The sequence below is a fragment of the Typopeltis vanoorti genome, chromosome 25 (genome assembly GCF_054136105.1).
Source record: "Typopeltis vanoorti isolate ZY-2024b chromosome 25, IOZ_Tvanoo_1.0, whole genome shotgun sequence".
Taxonomy (NCBI): domain Eukaryota; kingdom Metazoa; phylum Arthropoda; class Arachnida; order Uropygi; family Thelyphonidae; genus Typopeltis; species Typopeltis vanoorti.
In genome coordinates, this window is record NC_143573.1 from 58,921,572 (window position 1) to 58,939,996 (window position 18,425).

General features: G+C 34.5%; 1 protein-coding gene across 1 annotated transcript in view; it reads right to left on the minus strand.

Moving 5' to 3' along the window:
• The window catches only part of LOC150092771 (uncharacterized), a 427,707-nt gene that overhangs the window by 74,164 nt on the left and 335,118 nt on the right, over positions 1-18,425 (minus strand). Inside the window, exons 13-15 of the mRNA XM_090414274.1 lie at positions 14,859-15,024; positions 2,256-2,600; positions 315-445 (exon numbers count right to left, since the gene is read on the minus strand). Coding sequence (XP_090270400.1) covers positions 315-445; positions 2,256-2,600; positions 14,859-15,024 — 642 coding nt within the window. The remainder of the gene's footprint in view (positions 1-314; positions 446-2,255; positions 2,601-14,858; positions 15,025-18,425) is intronic.

Below are 18,425 nucleotides of genomic sequence, written 5' to 3' on the forward strand. Positions count from 1 at the left end.
AAAGTCTTTGGGAGGAGACATGACTTGAAAGATGAAAAGTTGTGTGTGTGTGTGTGTGTGTGTGTGTGTGTGTGTGTGTGTGTGTGTGTGTGTGTGTGTGTGTGTGTGTGTGTGTGTGTGAGCAATAAAGAAGTCATACTTGACATATGTGCAAATATGCACATATACCTTATCTGATCATTTTTGCATATATTCAAGAATACAGAGATGAAGTCATCATGATAACTTTTAAAGGAGATGAATTATTGTTTAGAAACTTTTTTTTTTTTCAGACATTAATTTTTCATGCAAAATATAACAAACAAAACACTTACCAAAAACTTAATATCATCAAATCCTTCAATAATAAGCAAGTTCTCATACTCAGACAAACCAATATTAGAGAGCCATTCTTCTACTGAAGTGGGCATTTCTTTATTTACATTTACAAAGAGTTTTTGAGAATCTATAATATTCAAAAAAAAATATAGTTATAACAAAAGCAATCATTCATTTTGTAAATAAATTTATAAAATATCTGCTCATCAAATATATGCTTATTTTAGATCAACGTCTCAAGGCACTTCCCACCAACCTCAGTTCTAATTGTCATTCATATTTTATAAAGACTATGTTGGATCGTGAATGAGGCCTGTCGTTACTAGACAGACTTTCATTCAGGATCCAACAAGAGCAGAGCCTAAATCAAAATATACCTGTACTGCTGGTGCAAATTGTACTATAAAAAAGAAGGGGGGGGGGGTAAAGTGTATCATGTAAATATTAAATGAGTGCATATCTGTTTACCCAAAGAGGGAAAAACTCTGTAGGTTATGTTGTATGTGATATGTCAAAGAAAAGGGATATATGAATTTGTAGCAAGGCGACATATTTGACGACCAACCCAAGAATAGGCTGTGTGAAACAGTGCATACTTCAGTGGTGACAAAGGACCCTGAGGTCATGACCTTGGCAAACTCATTAGTGATCCTTACAAGCATGGTTTGCGAAAAGAGACAAAACGTGAACAATTCTCTGGGAGGAGCTCTCTCACGTGTTCAAATGCAACGTCATTAAAACGACCGTGACTGAAAGCTGCAGTACAATAAGAGTTGGTGGTTGGAAAAAAAGGGGAGAGTAGAGGGAACGTGAAACAAGAAGGAAGAAAAAATAAAGGGGATGTGATCGAAGCGCAGAGGGCAGGAAGCGTTGGCCGTAGAACAAAGGGGTGCCAGTGCGGACGGTTGGATGAAGTCCGACAAAAACCTCTAAGTGCAGACCGACGAAGAAGCTCGGGACCAAGTGGAACCTCAACCTTACCCTTCTAGAAGGGTTCATAAGTCCTGGAGATGCATGGCAAAAAATTCTCATCAACAGCAAAGTTCCAGTGTGCATTGATCCAAAATGCAGAGTGCTCCACAAAGTGAGTAAAGTCCAACCAAGTTTTGCACGTGACTCGCACGAAGTGCAACTATATGCTGCATCAAATGATAATGTAAAGCTTTGCTCTATCTAAAATATGTTAAATGTTGAAGCAGCTAGGACCTTTCATTAGCAAAGGAAGCTGAGACTATTTGTCGGTATTGGAACTCAGAGACCTTGGACTGGTAGTCCGAAGACTCATGTCATGTGATCTTCACATCGTGCATATATGTGTCACTTTAGCGATCTCTCCAGAGATCCATGTTCAGATAATTAGTAGCACTCGACAACAACAGCAACAAACAATGCATCATCATAATTTGACATTTGACAGTCCTAGCCTTCCTCAGAAGCTTCTGCCACTCTTCTCTGTTTTTTGCCTTAGTCATCCAGTTACATTCCACAATAGTTTTGGTGTCTTCTGTCACATTATCCCCCCATCTAGTTCTTCCTCTAGATCTATTACTCCCTGTGTTAGAGAGAAGGACTTTCTTTACTGGTCTTAGGTCTTATTAAATGTCTGGCCCATTGCAGGCGACCAATTTTTAAACAAAAATACTACTACTAATAATAACTACTGTCCAACAAATATATCATGTTAACTGCAATTTTCTGATTATATGGTTACTTATTCTGAATAAATTTACAATATAATCCTAATTACAAACAAGTCTGCACCAAAATCTATTTCTACAAATTAATTCATACTATATTTTTTATCATTATATGGTTTGCATGAAATTCAATGCATCACACTAAAGAATGCCATAATCTAAATATTTTCATGATTTCATATTTATGAGTAAAAGTTCTAGCTTGTTCTTATTAGAGAACATTTGCAAATTATCCATTACCTGAAACAAATGCATCAGCAAACCGTGCTTCGATCTCTCGTGCGAACACTGATTCCCGAGCAATGCCACTACCAAAAGAGGCCATAATACTATTAATTTCATCCCATTCAGCATTCTCATCAAATGGACTCATCACAGAAAGACTACTTCGTCGATCACCCTTTGCATCTATCGAACTTTGAAGAACTACTTTGTTGTTACCAGATTCCATTTCAATACCAACGTTTTCATAGATGTTCTGTCGTTTCAAAGGTGGTTTTCTTGTATTTGGAACTGGCTGATCAAGTGATATTTTCAAATCTTGTCTTTGATTTTCTGGTTGGACAGCTGATCCTCGACACAAACCTGTTGAGAAGCAAATAATTAAGTATCCAGAAATATTTACCTAAATCCTAAAGAATGATTGATACTTATAATTGAAAATAATGCCAAGAATAAATTGTTAACTATAAACTTTACAAATAGGATCCTGCTAATTATATTGTAAATTATATATTTTGTTCAATCCTGTATCCAAGTCTAAGCAAACAAAGTTTGCACCTGAAGTATCTTCAGGACTGGGGCAACTCATGGTAAAGGTGGTATAAGTTCTCATCACTTGCCTTAGTATCTCCCATAATGCCAAGCACATCATCTCCTTGCAGACATGTATAATGCTATGCATTAAGGGAAGGGCCACTACCCAGACTGGTTTCTATCTTTATTGAGGTCTCATCAGTGGGAGCCAGACTCAGTGGTGGTGATACCAAGGTGGAAGTAATGGAGAAGTCATGTTTACCTATACGAGTTGCCAAAAGGTGTCACACCAACTTGTATAGGTAAATATGATTTCTCCATTACTTCTATCTTGATATCACCACCACTGGGTCTGGCTCCCACTGATGAGACCTCAATAAATGTCGAAACCAGTCTGAGTAATGGCCCTTCCCTTAATGCATAGCATTATACATGTTTGCAAGGAGATGTGTTTTGCATTATGGAAGATACTAAGGCAAGTGATGAGAACTTATACCACCTTTACCACGAGTTGCCTCAGTCCTGAAGATATTTCAGGTGCAACTTACACTTGGATAAAGGATTAAACTAAATATATAATTTATAGTCTAATCAAGTGAAAAAAACTTCCAACATCTTTCTCTAATTATATTGTATCTTGGTTGAAACAAATTTCATGTAAAATAGTAATATTTAGACTGTACAGACCTAATTTCATCTTGGTCAGTATTAATGACAAAGTATGTAAGGCCACAAAAAAAATTATGCTTGTTAAAGGCATGTGTTTTCTGTCTGATTTGTTGACTGGCAAGACAGGGACCCAAGTTTTCAGAAGAGAAACTTTGTTACATCCATATAATAATGATGAACTCCACTGACTGGATAACTACAGTATTCTAAAATCTTTTTATTTTACTGTGATTTATAGGATTAAATAATGGAAAGTGATATGAGCAGTGTATACACTCATAAATACAACTTCATCATGAGATGAAATTGAACATCAAAAAGGAAGAAGGTGGTCAGGGTACTGCAAACCTATCACATGCCGTTAAACTGGCTACATCAACTGTGAATACAATTGTTAAGGATGCAGACTGCATCCTTAACAATTGTATTGTGAAATGAAAAAAAACTTTGTTTCTGTTTACAAAAAGTTCTTCTTTTTTTTTTAACTTTACTTTCCATGTCTTAAATTTAAAACTAATTTATTTATGACATTTACCATGTGCATGTATTTTGAATTTGAATTTCTCTTTTCTTTTTTTTAGCATTTAACATTAAGATTATAAACATTAGGTTCAAAGCTGTATAACTGAGAGGAGACCTCCACATAGCCTTTAAAGGAATGCGGAGAACCGACCAGGGCTTCTGACCTAATGTCCAATCCTCACCTTCTCGTGGTGCACCCTGTTGGGTATCTACTTTGATACTGAACGAACGAGGATGGGCTGGCAATTTGGGATTTAGCCGACCAAATTGTATTCTTATTGGTTAAACCAAAATAAAAAATGATGGTACATGACAAAATTTCATGCCGGCTGGGGCGTCGCCCGGTTAAACAAGGCCCCCGTTGTTTTCGCCAGGGAACCAGGGCGAACAGCGAAAAGTCAGCTACTGGAACAAATCTGAAAACAAACCCCAACTCAACATCACCAGAGTTAAAGATCGGTACTATCAATGTAAGAAGCCTGAATGGCAAAGAAATGGAGCTAGCTGAGGAATTAGATAAGTACCAGATCGACATAATAGGGGTGACTGAAACAAAAAAGACCAAAACTGGTGAGATCTTTCTGAGCAATAAATACAAAATGTTATATTCAGGCAATGACAATCAAGGAAAAGAAGGAGTAGCCATAGTATTCAACACAAAATACGAGGCTAATCTTCTTGAATGGCAGTCAGTCTCAAGTAGAGTAATGTGGGCAAATATGAGAATGGGGAACTGGACAATGAGACTTATTTGTGCCTATGGTCCCACAGAAGGTTCTACTAAGGTAGAAGTGGAGGAATTTTTTGAGGCTTTAGAAAAAGCAACTGACACAATGAAAAAGGAAAAGTTGGTCCTTGTTGGGGATCTAAATAGTAGAGTAGGAAATGATTGTGAGACATACAAAAATATTTTGGGAAAATTTGGAGAAAAGAGCAAAGCTAATAATAATGGCAAATATCTGTTGGATTTCTGCTCAGGACATGGACTGGTTATTACTAACACCATGTTCCAACATAAAAATGTACACAAATTCACATGGAGAGAAGAGGCTAGGAATAAGAAAAGTCTCATTGACTATGTTATTGTTGATAGTGATGTTTTCTCCCTGGTGCAGGACACCAGAGTGTACAGAGGATTTGAAATTGGAAGTGATCACTATTTAGTCTTGAGCAGGATAAAATTGAATTTCATATTGAAAAGAATAACATGTAAGAAAGTTTTAAAGCGAATAAAAGTTGAGCAGCTCTCAGATGTGAACTGTAGACTAAAATACAGAAATATTATTGAAAAGAAAATGAAAGAGTTTGAGAACAGGAATCAAGCCTTGGAGATTCAGTGGCAAACTCTGAAGGAAACATTGATTGATTCTGCCAGAGAGGCATGTGGTGAGGTTGTGTGCAAGGATAAAAAAATCAGAACTCCCTGGTGGACACAGGAAGTTAAAGAGGCAGTGAAGGAAAAGAAGAAAGCATATCAAAAGTTCCTGGCAAATAAGTCAGCTTTTACTCTTACAGAATGCAGAGACAAATGTAAGAAAGCTAAACAGTGTGTAAAACTAGCTAAACAAAAGTCATGGGAGGACTTTGGCAAGAATATAGAAAATAAATATCAAGAAGGTGGCAAAATATTCTGGAGGTTGTTGAAGAAGCTTAGGAATGGAGGAAAGAGTGCTGTAAAAGGAATTAGAGATGATAAAGGTGAAATGAAAACAGGAGAAAAAGATATCCTTGAAGTATGGAGTAATTACTTTGAAAAACTGCTAAATGAAACAAGTAGTGATGACAGAACAGTGATAAAAAACACTGACCTGGCATGCAGTCAGGAATACATATCCATACTTGAAGTAGAAAAAGGCATCAAAGGCTTGAAATGTGGAAAGGCAGCAGGAGTAGATGATATTCGACCAGAAATGCTGAAGTATGGTGGTATAAGAGTCTTACAGTGGCTGCACTGCATAGTTCAGAAAGCCTGGACAGAGGGACGAATTCCCGATGATTGGAGTAGAGCTCTCATAGTACCCATATATAAAAAGGGAAATAAAACTGAATGTGAGAATTACAGAGGTATTTCCCTACTGAGTGTTCCTGGCAAGATCTATGCAAGTATACTTGAGAAACGGTTGAGAAGAATTGTGGAAGAAAAGCTTGGTGAAGAACAAACTGGATTCAGGCCAAATAGAGGCTGTCAGGATCAGATCTTCACTTTACGACAAATAGTCGAGAAAGCATGGGAATATAACAAAGATCTGTATTTAAGTTTTGTCGATTTGGAAAAGGCATATGACAAGGTGCCAAGAGAGAAGCTATTCAATACGCTGCAGTTATATGGTGTCAATGGGGCATTATATCAAGCAATACTTAGTCTTTATTTGAGTTGTGAGTCAGCAGTTAGAATTGAAGGAAGTACAGGAAGATGGTTTAATGTTAAATCTGGTGTGAGACAAGGATGTACATTATCCCCTCTGTTATTCATTATCTATATGGATCACATTATGAAGGAATGTGGTATTAAACCTGATATCAAAATTGGAGATGTTAATGTCAGCTCTTTGCTTTATGCGGATGATGTTATACTTCTAAATAAATCCGCTACAAGTCTGCAAGATTCTCTGACTAAATTGAATAGCTGTTGTAATAGATATGGTATGAAGGTCAGCAATAAAAAGACAAAGACAATGGAAAGAGGCAGAATCATTGAAAATGTCAACTGTGTTGTGAATGGAGAACCGGTGGAACAAGTAAAACATTTCAGCTACTTAGGCACAATTTTTACTGAAGATGGTAAACTAAATATAGAAATAGACAACAGAATCAGCAAAGCTGGTATTGTGGGAAGTCAATTGAATAAATTCATATGGAATAAGAAAGAAATTAGTCGGAACACTAAATTAGCTGTATACAAGACTGTGTTCAAACCAATTTTAACTTATGGATCTGAGAGCTGGGTCAGAAGTAAAACACTTGACCAAAGACTAGAGACCGCAGATATGAGAGTCCTGAGAAAGATTAGAGGCGTGAACAGATGGCATCAATGGCAATATCATATTAAAAATGAGGATATTAGGAAAGAACTTGACATTGTCAGCATCCAGGAATGCGTTAGCAGAGCTAATCTCAGATGGTATGGTCACTTAAATAGAATGGGAGAGGAAAGATTAGCAAAACAAGTGTTCTCTGCCAGGTTGGCAGGAAAACGACCCAGAGGAAGACCAAGATATAGGTGGATTGATACGGTACAAAGTGCCTTAGACGATAGAAATATAAGATCTGATAATGTTGGAGTCTTGACAAGTAACAGACTGATTTGGAGGAAAATTGTAGATAGGAAGTTAGTGATGATGTAATTTTTTCATATAGTACTGTCATATCCTGTACACCCCTTGAGGGTACATGGCAGGAATTTGATGATGATGATGACATTTCTACCTTATATAATAAACTTCTATCAGATATGATCAGCTTTGGAGGCCATTTCAACTGGATAGTCATCTGGAATTCAACCATCTATAAATCAGAAACTATTTTTTTTTTTTTTTGTTAGAAATGTCTAAAATTTTAAAGTAACTTATTTATAGCCCAAATAATTAAAACCAACCTATTCCACTTTTTGGGAGAAAAAAAAAAAGAAAAAGGAAAATATTTTGATATTCAATTTTTTCATACACATTCTGAAAAATTTCTACTGACCATACTGAAAAGCAATGTATCTATACTTGTCTGCACGGCTAGCCTAATAGCTATGCGCTTCGCAACCATGACTCAGGAATTGAACCTAGGACACTACTAGGTTCGATTCCTGTAGACGACATGAGAAACTCAAGGATCTTCCTCAGCCATAGCCAAGTGAGCCAGTCTTGGACGTGGGCAGCAGGGTTTTTCTCCCCATTCTATGTGGGGTTTTTCATCCCGTAAGCAGGTAAACTGGCCCCGTGAACACACAGGCTACAGTCATAGGATACCTCCAGGAATAAGGAGTAACCAAGCTATTCCGTAGCATTTCAGTTCCGAATGCCTACACAGTAAAAAGTGTAGGTCTACATGCGAGCGTAAATTAGGAATCTATACAAAAATACTATACTGTCTTATTAATAAATACAAATTTAAATATATGCTATTGTTAAAATTGATATACCACTTGTTATGCAAGGTTGAAATTTATTTCTTTAAATCCTAAAAACATGAGATTTCTTTTAAATTAAAGATTTTTTTTAAAAATATCACTCATACTTTACATGTTACTAACATACCATGTTAGTAACATGTAGATTATAAGCTACTAAATTAATTTAATTACTATTTCCTATATTTGGCCAAACTCAAATTCGTATTATCATAAGAGGAACATTCTGATGCTTTGAAATGCAAGTAGATTTTAAGAAAAATTAATTCAGTGGAAGACTATTCAAAGAAGTTATTTGCATAAAATTGTAATCCAAGTATCAGGAATATATTCATTTATGTTGCTTATGCCTTGTTTAATTTTTGAAGTCACACTGAAGATGCCCTTGATAATTGAATTAAAATTTTATGCAAATAAAACTTCTAACATAAGTTTTCTGTTGGACTAATTTTTCTTAAAAACATTATCAAGGAAAATACTCAGGTAAAGAAAAACAAAGAAAAGACTAAAGTCAAATTGTACTAGTGGACTTGACTGGGTTCTTTCAGCTGATCTATAGAAGAAATAAGGGAAGCCATTTTTTTGTGTGTCCTGAAAGTGATTGATAGATAGTTGCTTTTCAAATTTTTTGATAATAATAGCACCTTCTGAAAAGTCTTTTTGCAAGAGAAGGGCATAGAGAAGAGAATGAAGTATTATCATCAGAGAATTGATTTCACATTCTTCCAAGGTTTTAGAATCCAAAACTGTTGGACGAGGTGGTTATATGATGACTGTTGGCAGATGTATCTATTTGTATGAATAAAATAGCTATAGATTGGGTTTAATTTTTTATTTTTTTTCTGTAAAAAATCTGCAGACAAAATGTGCCACTGCACTCAAATTGCAGTCACACATATGCACACACACACACACACTTGGCTAAAGTACTCTCTCAGAATAGTGGTAATATCTATTCACATAAAAAAAAAAATAAGCTCTACTCGCTTCAGTACAGAAAACCTCACCTTTCACAATACTTATAATGGTGATTCTTTCAAGGTTACACGATGGTCAGCATTCAATGTGTAAAATTTATAGAGACAAACACATTCATGGAGTAATACTTTACTTACAATTAAGCAAATAACACTCAATGTTTCAACTTCTAAGTTGAGGAGATATGCACACAACTACATGATACTATGCAAAAGCAAGCTAAATTTAAATATTTTGTCAATTAATTGTTTAAACTAGCCTGACCTTTGATTATTTATTTTGTTTATATTTTTTTTCACCAATCTCCTTTGTTTGCCAGTTTACTCAACGGTTAGTGGAAGAAAAAAAGGAGCAATATCAAAACTGCCTACTGTTCTGGGGATGACCAATAGTTTAGAGTGCCCGGTCTAGTTCATCAGGTGGTGCAAATTAGGACTTGCTCTGCTTCCAGCTTCACTTACTCATTGTAATGCATGCATGCACATATGCATATATTATTCCTAGATGTATCAATTTGAGTGACAAAATATAGGAAATAATAATCTGCTCTATGGAACAACAACTTCTCATAAAATGTTTGATAGTGACTAAAATCTTCAACTATCAAATTCATAGTGAAGGATTTATGGAGACACAACACACGTGCTAGAATAATTACTTAACATTAGGAAAGTAACATTCGATGTTTTGACCTCTGTATTGAGGTCATCATCAGGAAAAATACATATGTATAAAATACAAGCTACATTACACTGCACTATACAAAAGTAAAATGAATCTAAATGCTTATTAATCTTTTAACCTTGCCTGACCTCTTGTTGGGAAAAAAAATAAAATAAATAAAATTAAAAATTAAAATACAAATAAATTAAAAGCAGAACTACATTTAAACATTTCTAAATGTCCTCGTATTGAGATTCTTTTGGGCTGATTCTGGTTGTTATACGGATTGCAGATGGGTCTTTCACATTCTTGGAATGATTAATCCATCATTTTGTTCAGGTTTGGATAATATTTCACAAGTTTCTTTGAATTTTCTCTCAAACCAGGTTTTGGTGTGGTGTAGGGACTTGGTGCCTTTCCAGTCGATTCTGTGGCATGTTTGGAGTGCGTGGTCTGATAGGCCTGTTTTACCATACCGGAGGTATTTAATGTGTCATTTGTGTTCTTCTTTTCTGAACTGGGATAGTGCATCCTGTTTCCCCTATGTAAGTTAATGGACCAGGCATGGAAGAGGATCTTTGGAAGAGCTAAGTAAATTTTTTAATTTTGTCAGCAGTTTGAAGGTAGTCTTAATGTTGTATTTAAGTAGTGTTCTGTCTATTTTTTCTGAAATACCTTTAATATAAAGGTATAGCTATGGCATTCTTGTTATCTTTTTTGTTTTTAGTGGCATTTTTATGGAGGATCTTGTGAACTGTTTTTTATTGTAGCCATTTTTTTTTTGCAAATGTTTGGTTAATGATTTCGAATTCTTGGTTCAGAGCTTGTTCATTGGAGCAAATTGTTAGGCTCTGTGTTTGAGGGTGCTTATGACTCCTAGTTTTTGTTGGAAGGTGGTATGAATTTTTATGTATGTATTGGCCCATGTGTATGAAATGTGTTTGTGGAGAGACTGAACAGGAGACTAGAGAAGATATGGATTTGTAGAAAGTGTGATATTTTGTTAGACTATGAGTTATACGAGAATGCAAAACAGACTGAAGGAATGAAAGCATAAACAAAAAGAACATAAATGTAAATGCAAACAAAATGAAACCTAGTGAGACTGAGGGAGTGCAAGAATGCAAGAATAAAGAAACAAAAAGTAAGTAATGTGGAAGCAAAAGGAAGAAGTAGAAATGAGAAAACAGAAGCAAGTTGCTGCAGAACAAGAGGGAGAGAGACTATGGGAGCAACAGAGTGAAATTGCCGAAATGCAAGATTTGCTGAAAGAGTTGTTCAAAATAAAAATGAATATACAGAGCAATATTAGACATTTAGAGGAAACAAATGAAAGAGAATAATGGATGAAACTGGGAGATCAGTAACTGCTGCAGAGGATATAGTCCAGATATTCAGTGAGCAGCTCATAAAGGTGTTTCATCCTCAGCATGAAATCAGAAGTTCAAGTTTTAGAGAATGAAATGAGAGCAGACTTAATGGTGAGAGAGAGAGAGTTAAGTAAGCTAGCTGGATATAAGACATGTCACCATGTCCAAGGAGTGAGCATCAGCCTCACCCTTCATTTATAGCTTTATCACCACACTTTGTGAAGTGGAACAATTTTACCTTCCTTCCACTCCTTTGAAGCTTGAAGCTGTTTAACAAAAAAATCTTGTAAAAGCAAGTCCCAAAGGAAGGTAAAATTGTTCAATTTCAAAGTGTGGTGATAAGGCTACAAAATATAGGCTGATCTGTATATCGGGAGGAGTTGTAGTTAAAGTATTGCAAAGGTTGGTGAGAGATAGAATATAAAAGTGCGTTGATAACAGTGACATACTTTGTTCTTGTCAGCATGGATTTGTTAAAGAGAGGAGTGTTTTACCAACTTGCTTATGTGCTATAACAAGGTGACAAATGTATTGGACAAGGGAGATGCATATATACAGTGCTACAGCAGTATACATATACAAGCAGATGGGATTGAATGATAGATTAGTGAGTGGGATAGGCAACTGGCTCTCAGACAGGCATCAGCAAGTTGTGTATTGGGTGCAGTATCATGGGAAAAGAAAGTCACTAGTGTGCCACGGGGGTCTGTTTTGTTATTTAATTCATATATTAATGATATTAGGATCAGTTTAACTGGTGATATACAACTATTTGCAAATGCAAAACTGGGGAGAGTGAAGAGGAATCAAGCAGATGCGACCTTACAGGAGGACTTGAATAGATTATGTGAGTGGGCAACAGTATGGAACTGTCAGTTCAGTGTTACAAAGTGTAAGGTTCTGAAATCTGGTAGGCAACAATGGGATGCAGAGTACAAGTCATGAAGTCATCACATCAAATTATGGTAATGATGCTGAGGGCCTTAACGTGCAGAAATAAAGGAGGTTCTGGTTCATCGTATAAGGCCTTGATTAGGACTTATATGGATTATTGTGTACAGATTTGGTCCCCTGGTTCCAATGGTGATGAGGATATACTGGAAAAGTCCAGAGAAAACTAAAGTAGTAACTGGTCTTTGGGATGTGTGATATGAAGACAGATTGAGGGAATGCAGTTTGCAAAGCCTTTTTGAATAGGAGGAAGAGAGGGAATATGATTGAGACATTTATGTTGGTAAAGGATTCTTACTAGTTAATGTGAAAGAAATTTTTCAGAGAATGGGAGAAGAGGGTAGAACAAGTCAATATACCTGGGAGCTGTATAAGGAGGGTGGGAGCATGGGCATAAGGAGCAGGGGTGAATGAAGATACAGTGAATAAGTTTAAAGCACAGTTTGATGGGCTTGTGTAACAGTGTATACCTACTGTGACAAGGTCTTTTGATTCCATAGAGGTCTGGTGTTTATAATAATAATAATAAAAATATATGTAGGCTCATATAGATCTTTTAGAGTTCATATTTACAACTGAAAAGAGACTTCTATTATTGAGTAACTAACTTTTTTTGTAACAATACAGCATATGCTGGCTCCTCTATATACAGAGGTGGTACATTTAGAAATTTATAATATTCAGCAATTTTTTACGTTTTTCTCATATGCAAATAAGTTTAAGTATTAAATGAGATTTGCATTTTTACTATGCTATTGTTAAGATATTTGCTATATAAATTTTTATTTTATAAAAAAAAAATTTTCTTTTATATTAAAGAAAAAAGAAAGAAAAGAAAAGCTAACGCTTTTTTTGTTCCCATATAGGGAATAGGCGAGGCCGTTTTAGCCCTAACTTTTGGAGACTGAGTGGGCAGTTCAATCTCCTCTGGTAGCCAATCAGCGATAGTTGGCCCAAGGCTATCACTAATTAATCAGTATGCAGTGAAGAAGGCAGCTAGCAAGTGCCACCATCTCATGGTCCCTAACCCTAACACAATATTTTTAATGTCTGAAGACAGCATGAGTTGGATGGTCAATTTTCGAGTTTACGGGACAAAAAACCCACGTTTCTGGGGAAAAAAAAAAACGCACTCATCCGTGCTGAGATCGACTAACTCAGGAACCAGCCGTAAAAAGGCTTAGAAAAATTTCCTCTAGTAGTCAACTAGATTTGAACCACCAAGTCGTTTTCTGTGCAGTCAAGTGCCATAGAGTACAAATGCCACTTCTACTGAGCTACACAGGCTCTAATTTTTATTTCATATATAAATTAATTAAAAATCATCATCATATACATTTCACTTTTTTTTTTTTTTTTATATATATATTTGTACAATACATTTATTGTTATTAAACTAGGTGTTATATAGTTACTTCTAATGAATTTAGTTATTTCAAATTAAATTACAAAAATATTATCATGCCATGAAGTAAAAATATCAGTAAATAATTTTTAAATCAATTTTTTCTGTTAGAAAAGACGAGTGCCAGCACCTATTGTTTTACAAAAATGCACTAATAATGACTATTTTCACTATTTTCCTTGGCAGTGAGTGATGACGGCCAGATATCTTGATATCCAGAACTCTCTAAATATCAAATGATATGTCATTGCAATTTACAGACTGCAATTTCCCAGTTGACCTAATGAACACTATTTGTGCTGACTACAGATTCTGATTACATCACACAATTAGCTATGCAGCTATTTCAAGAGTTGAAATGAGAAAGAATTCAATTTGTCTGTGCCATCAACTGCAAGTAAAATAAAACATTTACAGGAAATATCTTAACACCAACATAATCACAGTTTTCATTATCCAGTTATAAATAAAATTCTCAGGGATTTTTAAATTTATTTTATTTATTTATTTTTTTAATGTGCTACTAAAGAAAGGTCATAAACATATAGTACCTTAGCACTATGGGTGGGCCAAGGATTTTTTTATAAGTTTTACTTGGTCCTAAAACCCTCCTCTAGAGGCCAAATATGGAACTTTTGAAGCCACGTCAAGCCTTCAATAAGTGTGGAGGTGGTCTCACACCAGGCGATGAAATTCATCTACTACCTAAAGACTATCACAAACATCCATGGTGAGATTCAAACCACAGCATGTTTCTTGGAGAACAGATATGCTAACCATTTGGCCATCCAGGCCAGCTGTGCACTTATTCTTAATAGTTACCAAGGCTTTTTGATATTTTTTCATCTTCTATGCAATTTCCTTGTAATAAGCATGATCAGAAGCAACAAGAAAGAAGGATAGCAAAATAAAAAATGCTCTTTGTATGGCAATTGCATTTTTGTTGTTTTCAATATCTTATTTATCTTTGTTTTATTTTTTATTTTTTTTTATTAGAATGGTAGAACAAAAGCACCATAAAGGTACTTTTGATAAATGTTTAAAAAACTCGATCTATGCATTTAAAAATTTGAAATTGAGCTGAAAAAACTAATTCTTCAAAAAATGTCAATAAACTTCAAATTTAAAAAGAATTAGTTAGATATTTTGGAAGAAACTCAAAACAGAATCATTCTAAGAATGGTTCTGTTGCCTCTATCCTTCTCCATATGTCAATTCCTCATGATTACCTCTTTAAAATACAAACTTTCTATATTTTAAAAACCCATTCAGAAGAGAATAAAATTTCAGCTATTGTCACATAACTGCAAACTATTTTTAAAGATATATATGCTTTTGAGATATTTAAAAAAATTTCAGAAACATATTTTAGTCTTCTTAAAAAATTGTCAACAGTAATTATTTCTTACCAGCATAAGGATCATCTGCAACAACCTCTTCTATGTCTGTAGATACTGCTTTGTTTTCTTTTCCCAGAATTAAACATACCTCTCCTGAAGCATTAATAGTGGCAACTAGCTGTTCCTCAGTCAAAGTATCAATATCACGAGAATTTCTTTTTTTGCTCTTGTATTCCTGAAAAACCATACATGAAAATCTAATTCATATATATCTATATTAAAATTACTGCATAAAGAAGGCTTATATACAGTGATATGTTGGAGCTGGCTCGCATGAGCCTGTTGTTAAATTTTAAGAAATTTTTCATGATGGCTGTTAAACCAACGATGGCTATAAATTTTAGAGGGCACATGCTCAACTTACAATGGTTAGTGGAATTTTGCTGATAAACTTGTAAAGGCATATCACAGTCATATGACATTCAGTTCCAGACCACCGTCGAACAGTGAATCACTGCTCCCCCCCACACACACACTTGAAGATGTGTATAATAGTTTAACAACATTCTTAAGCAACTTATGTGTGTAAATGATGTAAATAAAGAATTAATTTACATCATTAATGCAAACAAAAATTTTAGAATAATTTTCACAAACATAAGTTGTTCTAAATAGTTTGGCTTACAGGAACATGCTAACCAGTTTGGTTAATCGCTCTACACCAGTGGGTCTTAACCGGTGTTCTGCGAACTGGTTACAAGTGTTCCGCCAGTGAAAGATATCATATGACACAGTTCTAGTATAATTGGCTACTCTGATCCTAACAACTGAAGACTGCTATGCACGTTGACTTCTAAAACAATAGAATATCATTTATAGGTCAATGGTAGGCTCTATTAAAGGATTTGTTACCCTTACAAAGAAAATAAACCCAAATATTATATCTATGTGCTGTTTTTTGCACAGAGAATCCCTAGTTTCAAAAACATTACGCAACATTAAGACCTGTACTAGACCAAGTTGTAAATATGGTAAATTACATCAAGTCAAGACCTTTAAAAGCATGCCTTTTTTTAAAAAAAACTTTGCATATCTATGGAAGCCAAGTACAAATCTTTGCTTTTGCACACTGAAATGAGATGGTTAACCAGGGATAAAATGCTGTTCCGAATTTTAGAACTCGAGAATGAATTATTGGCCTTTTTTCAAAATGAAGGTACAGATGCTTTTGTAAAATGTCTTCAAAATGATATTTGGTGTGCTAAAATGGCATATTTAGCCGATATTTTTAATTACAGTAGTATCTCGCTAATCCGAACCTTCCAGTAATCCGAACTGCGGTTTGAAAGAAAAAAAAAGTTTTATTACGTATTATTATTTTGTGTGCTATTTTTATTTAATAATTATTATTTATTTTAACTATTATTATTACATTACAGTATATATATTTTTTCATACTGTCGATTGTATGGTTACACTGTAGGCCTAATTTGATTTATTGTGTGTTCACGTTTGCTTTTTTATACTGTACAGTACGTACTGTATTGTCGGCATGAATCACCTCTGTCGAGCGTCATGGGAAAAAACTGTGGCTTTCTAGAATTTACAAAGATATCTATGGTGATACACAAAAAATGGAAATTCAAAACTGGCATAATTTGGTTAAAAATATAAATCCAAATGTTGAAATTTCACAAACAGATGTTAAGGAATGTATTACAGGTAGAACCGAAAGTGAATTCGAAATCAAATCAGATGCTTAAATTATAAATATGACCCTACAGAATGAATTAGCAGACGATGATGACGATAAAGAATTCGAAGAAAAAAAAAGTAAAACATGAAGAAGCAGTTGACAGTTTTAATGTGTGTGTAGAATGGGCTAAGCAGAATGATATGCCATTCCACAAAATTTTATTTCTAATGCAGCTCCGAGAAGAAGCATTCAAAAAAAAGTTTAGCTTCCAAGAAGCAAAAGAAAATCAGTGACTTTTTTTACAAAGAAATAAAAAAAAAAATTGTGTTATTTTGTGAAACTTTGTTTTATGTGTTGTGTACAAGAAAGTGATGATTTTTATACAAATTCAGTTATGTACTGAACTATGCAATTTTATTAAATCAGAATCCTCAACAATACAGGTACATACAAACTAAATTTTTTACTAAAATAAATTTGTGTACTGTATTATTTTTTAAGTTTTATATTACAGTACAGTAGCATTTTTTCTATCAGTTAATTCATTTATTTACAGAATTAAAATTGATGTACCATTAGAATCTGATTATTTTTGTTTTAAACGCTAGTTATTGTTGCCTCTTGGGGGAAAATTCGCTAATCCGAACTTTTCGCTAATCTGAACGAGTGCAGTTTTTATTAGTTCGGATTAGCGAGATACCACTGTACTTAAATAGCATTGATACAAGTATCTAAGGGAAAAATGAAAATATTTTGACATCCACTGACAAATTGTCAGATTTTCAGAAAAAAAAAGTATCTCTTTAGAAAAACCACATATCAGAAAAATAAATACAGTAGATATGTTTCCTTCACTCCATAATAAAAATGTCGAGGGAATTATTTCCGTTATAACAAAACATTTAAACATATTGGAAGAAAAGATTTCAAGTTACTTTCCTTCATTAAATACACACAATTATGATTGGATACAAAATCCATTTGGCACAGTTAATACATTGAGTTGTGAATTTTGATTACAAGAAGAACAATTAGTTACCTTGTCAACAGATCGTACTCTAAAATTGAAATTCTCTGAAATAACTCTTGAGGAATTTTGGATTTTTGTGCAAGCCGAATACCCAGCTCTCTCCACAAGGGCACAGAAAATTTTGTTTACAGTTTTCAACGTCATATTTGTGAGAGCTCAGTTTCTCAATATTAACCAATATAAAAATTAAAATGCGTGAAAGACTGACTAATATAGACAAAGGGTAGCTATATCACATATTAGACCTGATATTGCTGAAATCTGCAAAAGCCGACAAGCTCAAGTATCGCATTAAAATAAGTTCCATTTTTATAAAAGGCAAGTCCATACATATTTTTATTGTTAGTTTTATGACCATAATACTTTTGGTGTGTTTCCTAAATTTTTCTTATAATCAAAAGTGTTCCGTGATTTCAAAAAGGTTAAAAACCACTGCTTTACACCATTGAAAGTTTTCCCATTTCAGCAATAAGATTGTCAAGTTTACGGATAACTATAGTACTGTAATTCTCGTAGAAAGGCTTAGATGTTGGTTATACATGCTTATTAAATTACTTAAGGAATTTACAACGTACAAATGATATAAATTAAAATTAAACTTTAATCTATATTCCAATATTTCGGCAATGTCACGTTGCCATTTTCACAGGAACTTAAAGACACATGCATGTAGGCACTACACACAGTAACTGAGGACGAAGCAGGAAGCTGTTGTTTCTCCTAAAAGTCCTGATGGTGTCCCTAGCAGGACATGTACATATTCTCGGCCATTAGGCTGAAGGTATAATTACATCTTCTGATGCAAGTCTCCCAAATTTGGAGCAGTCTCATGCAACCAAATTTGTTGAGATTTGGCATGTTTCTTAGGGCTGAGGCTGATTCCATGAATAGCCTTTCAAATTTGAATTTA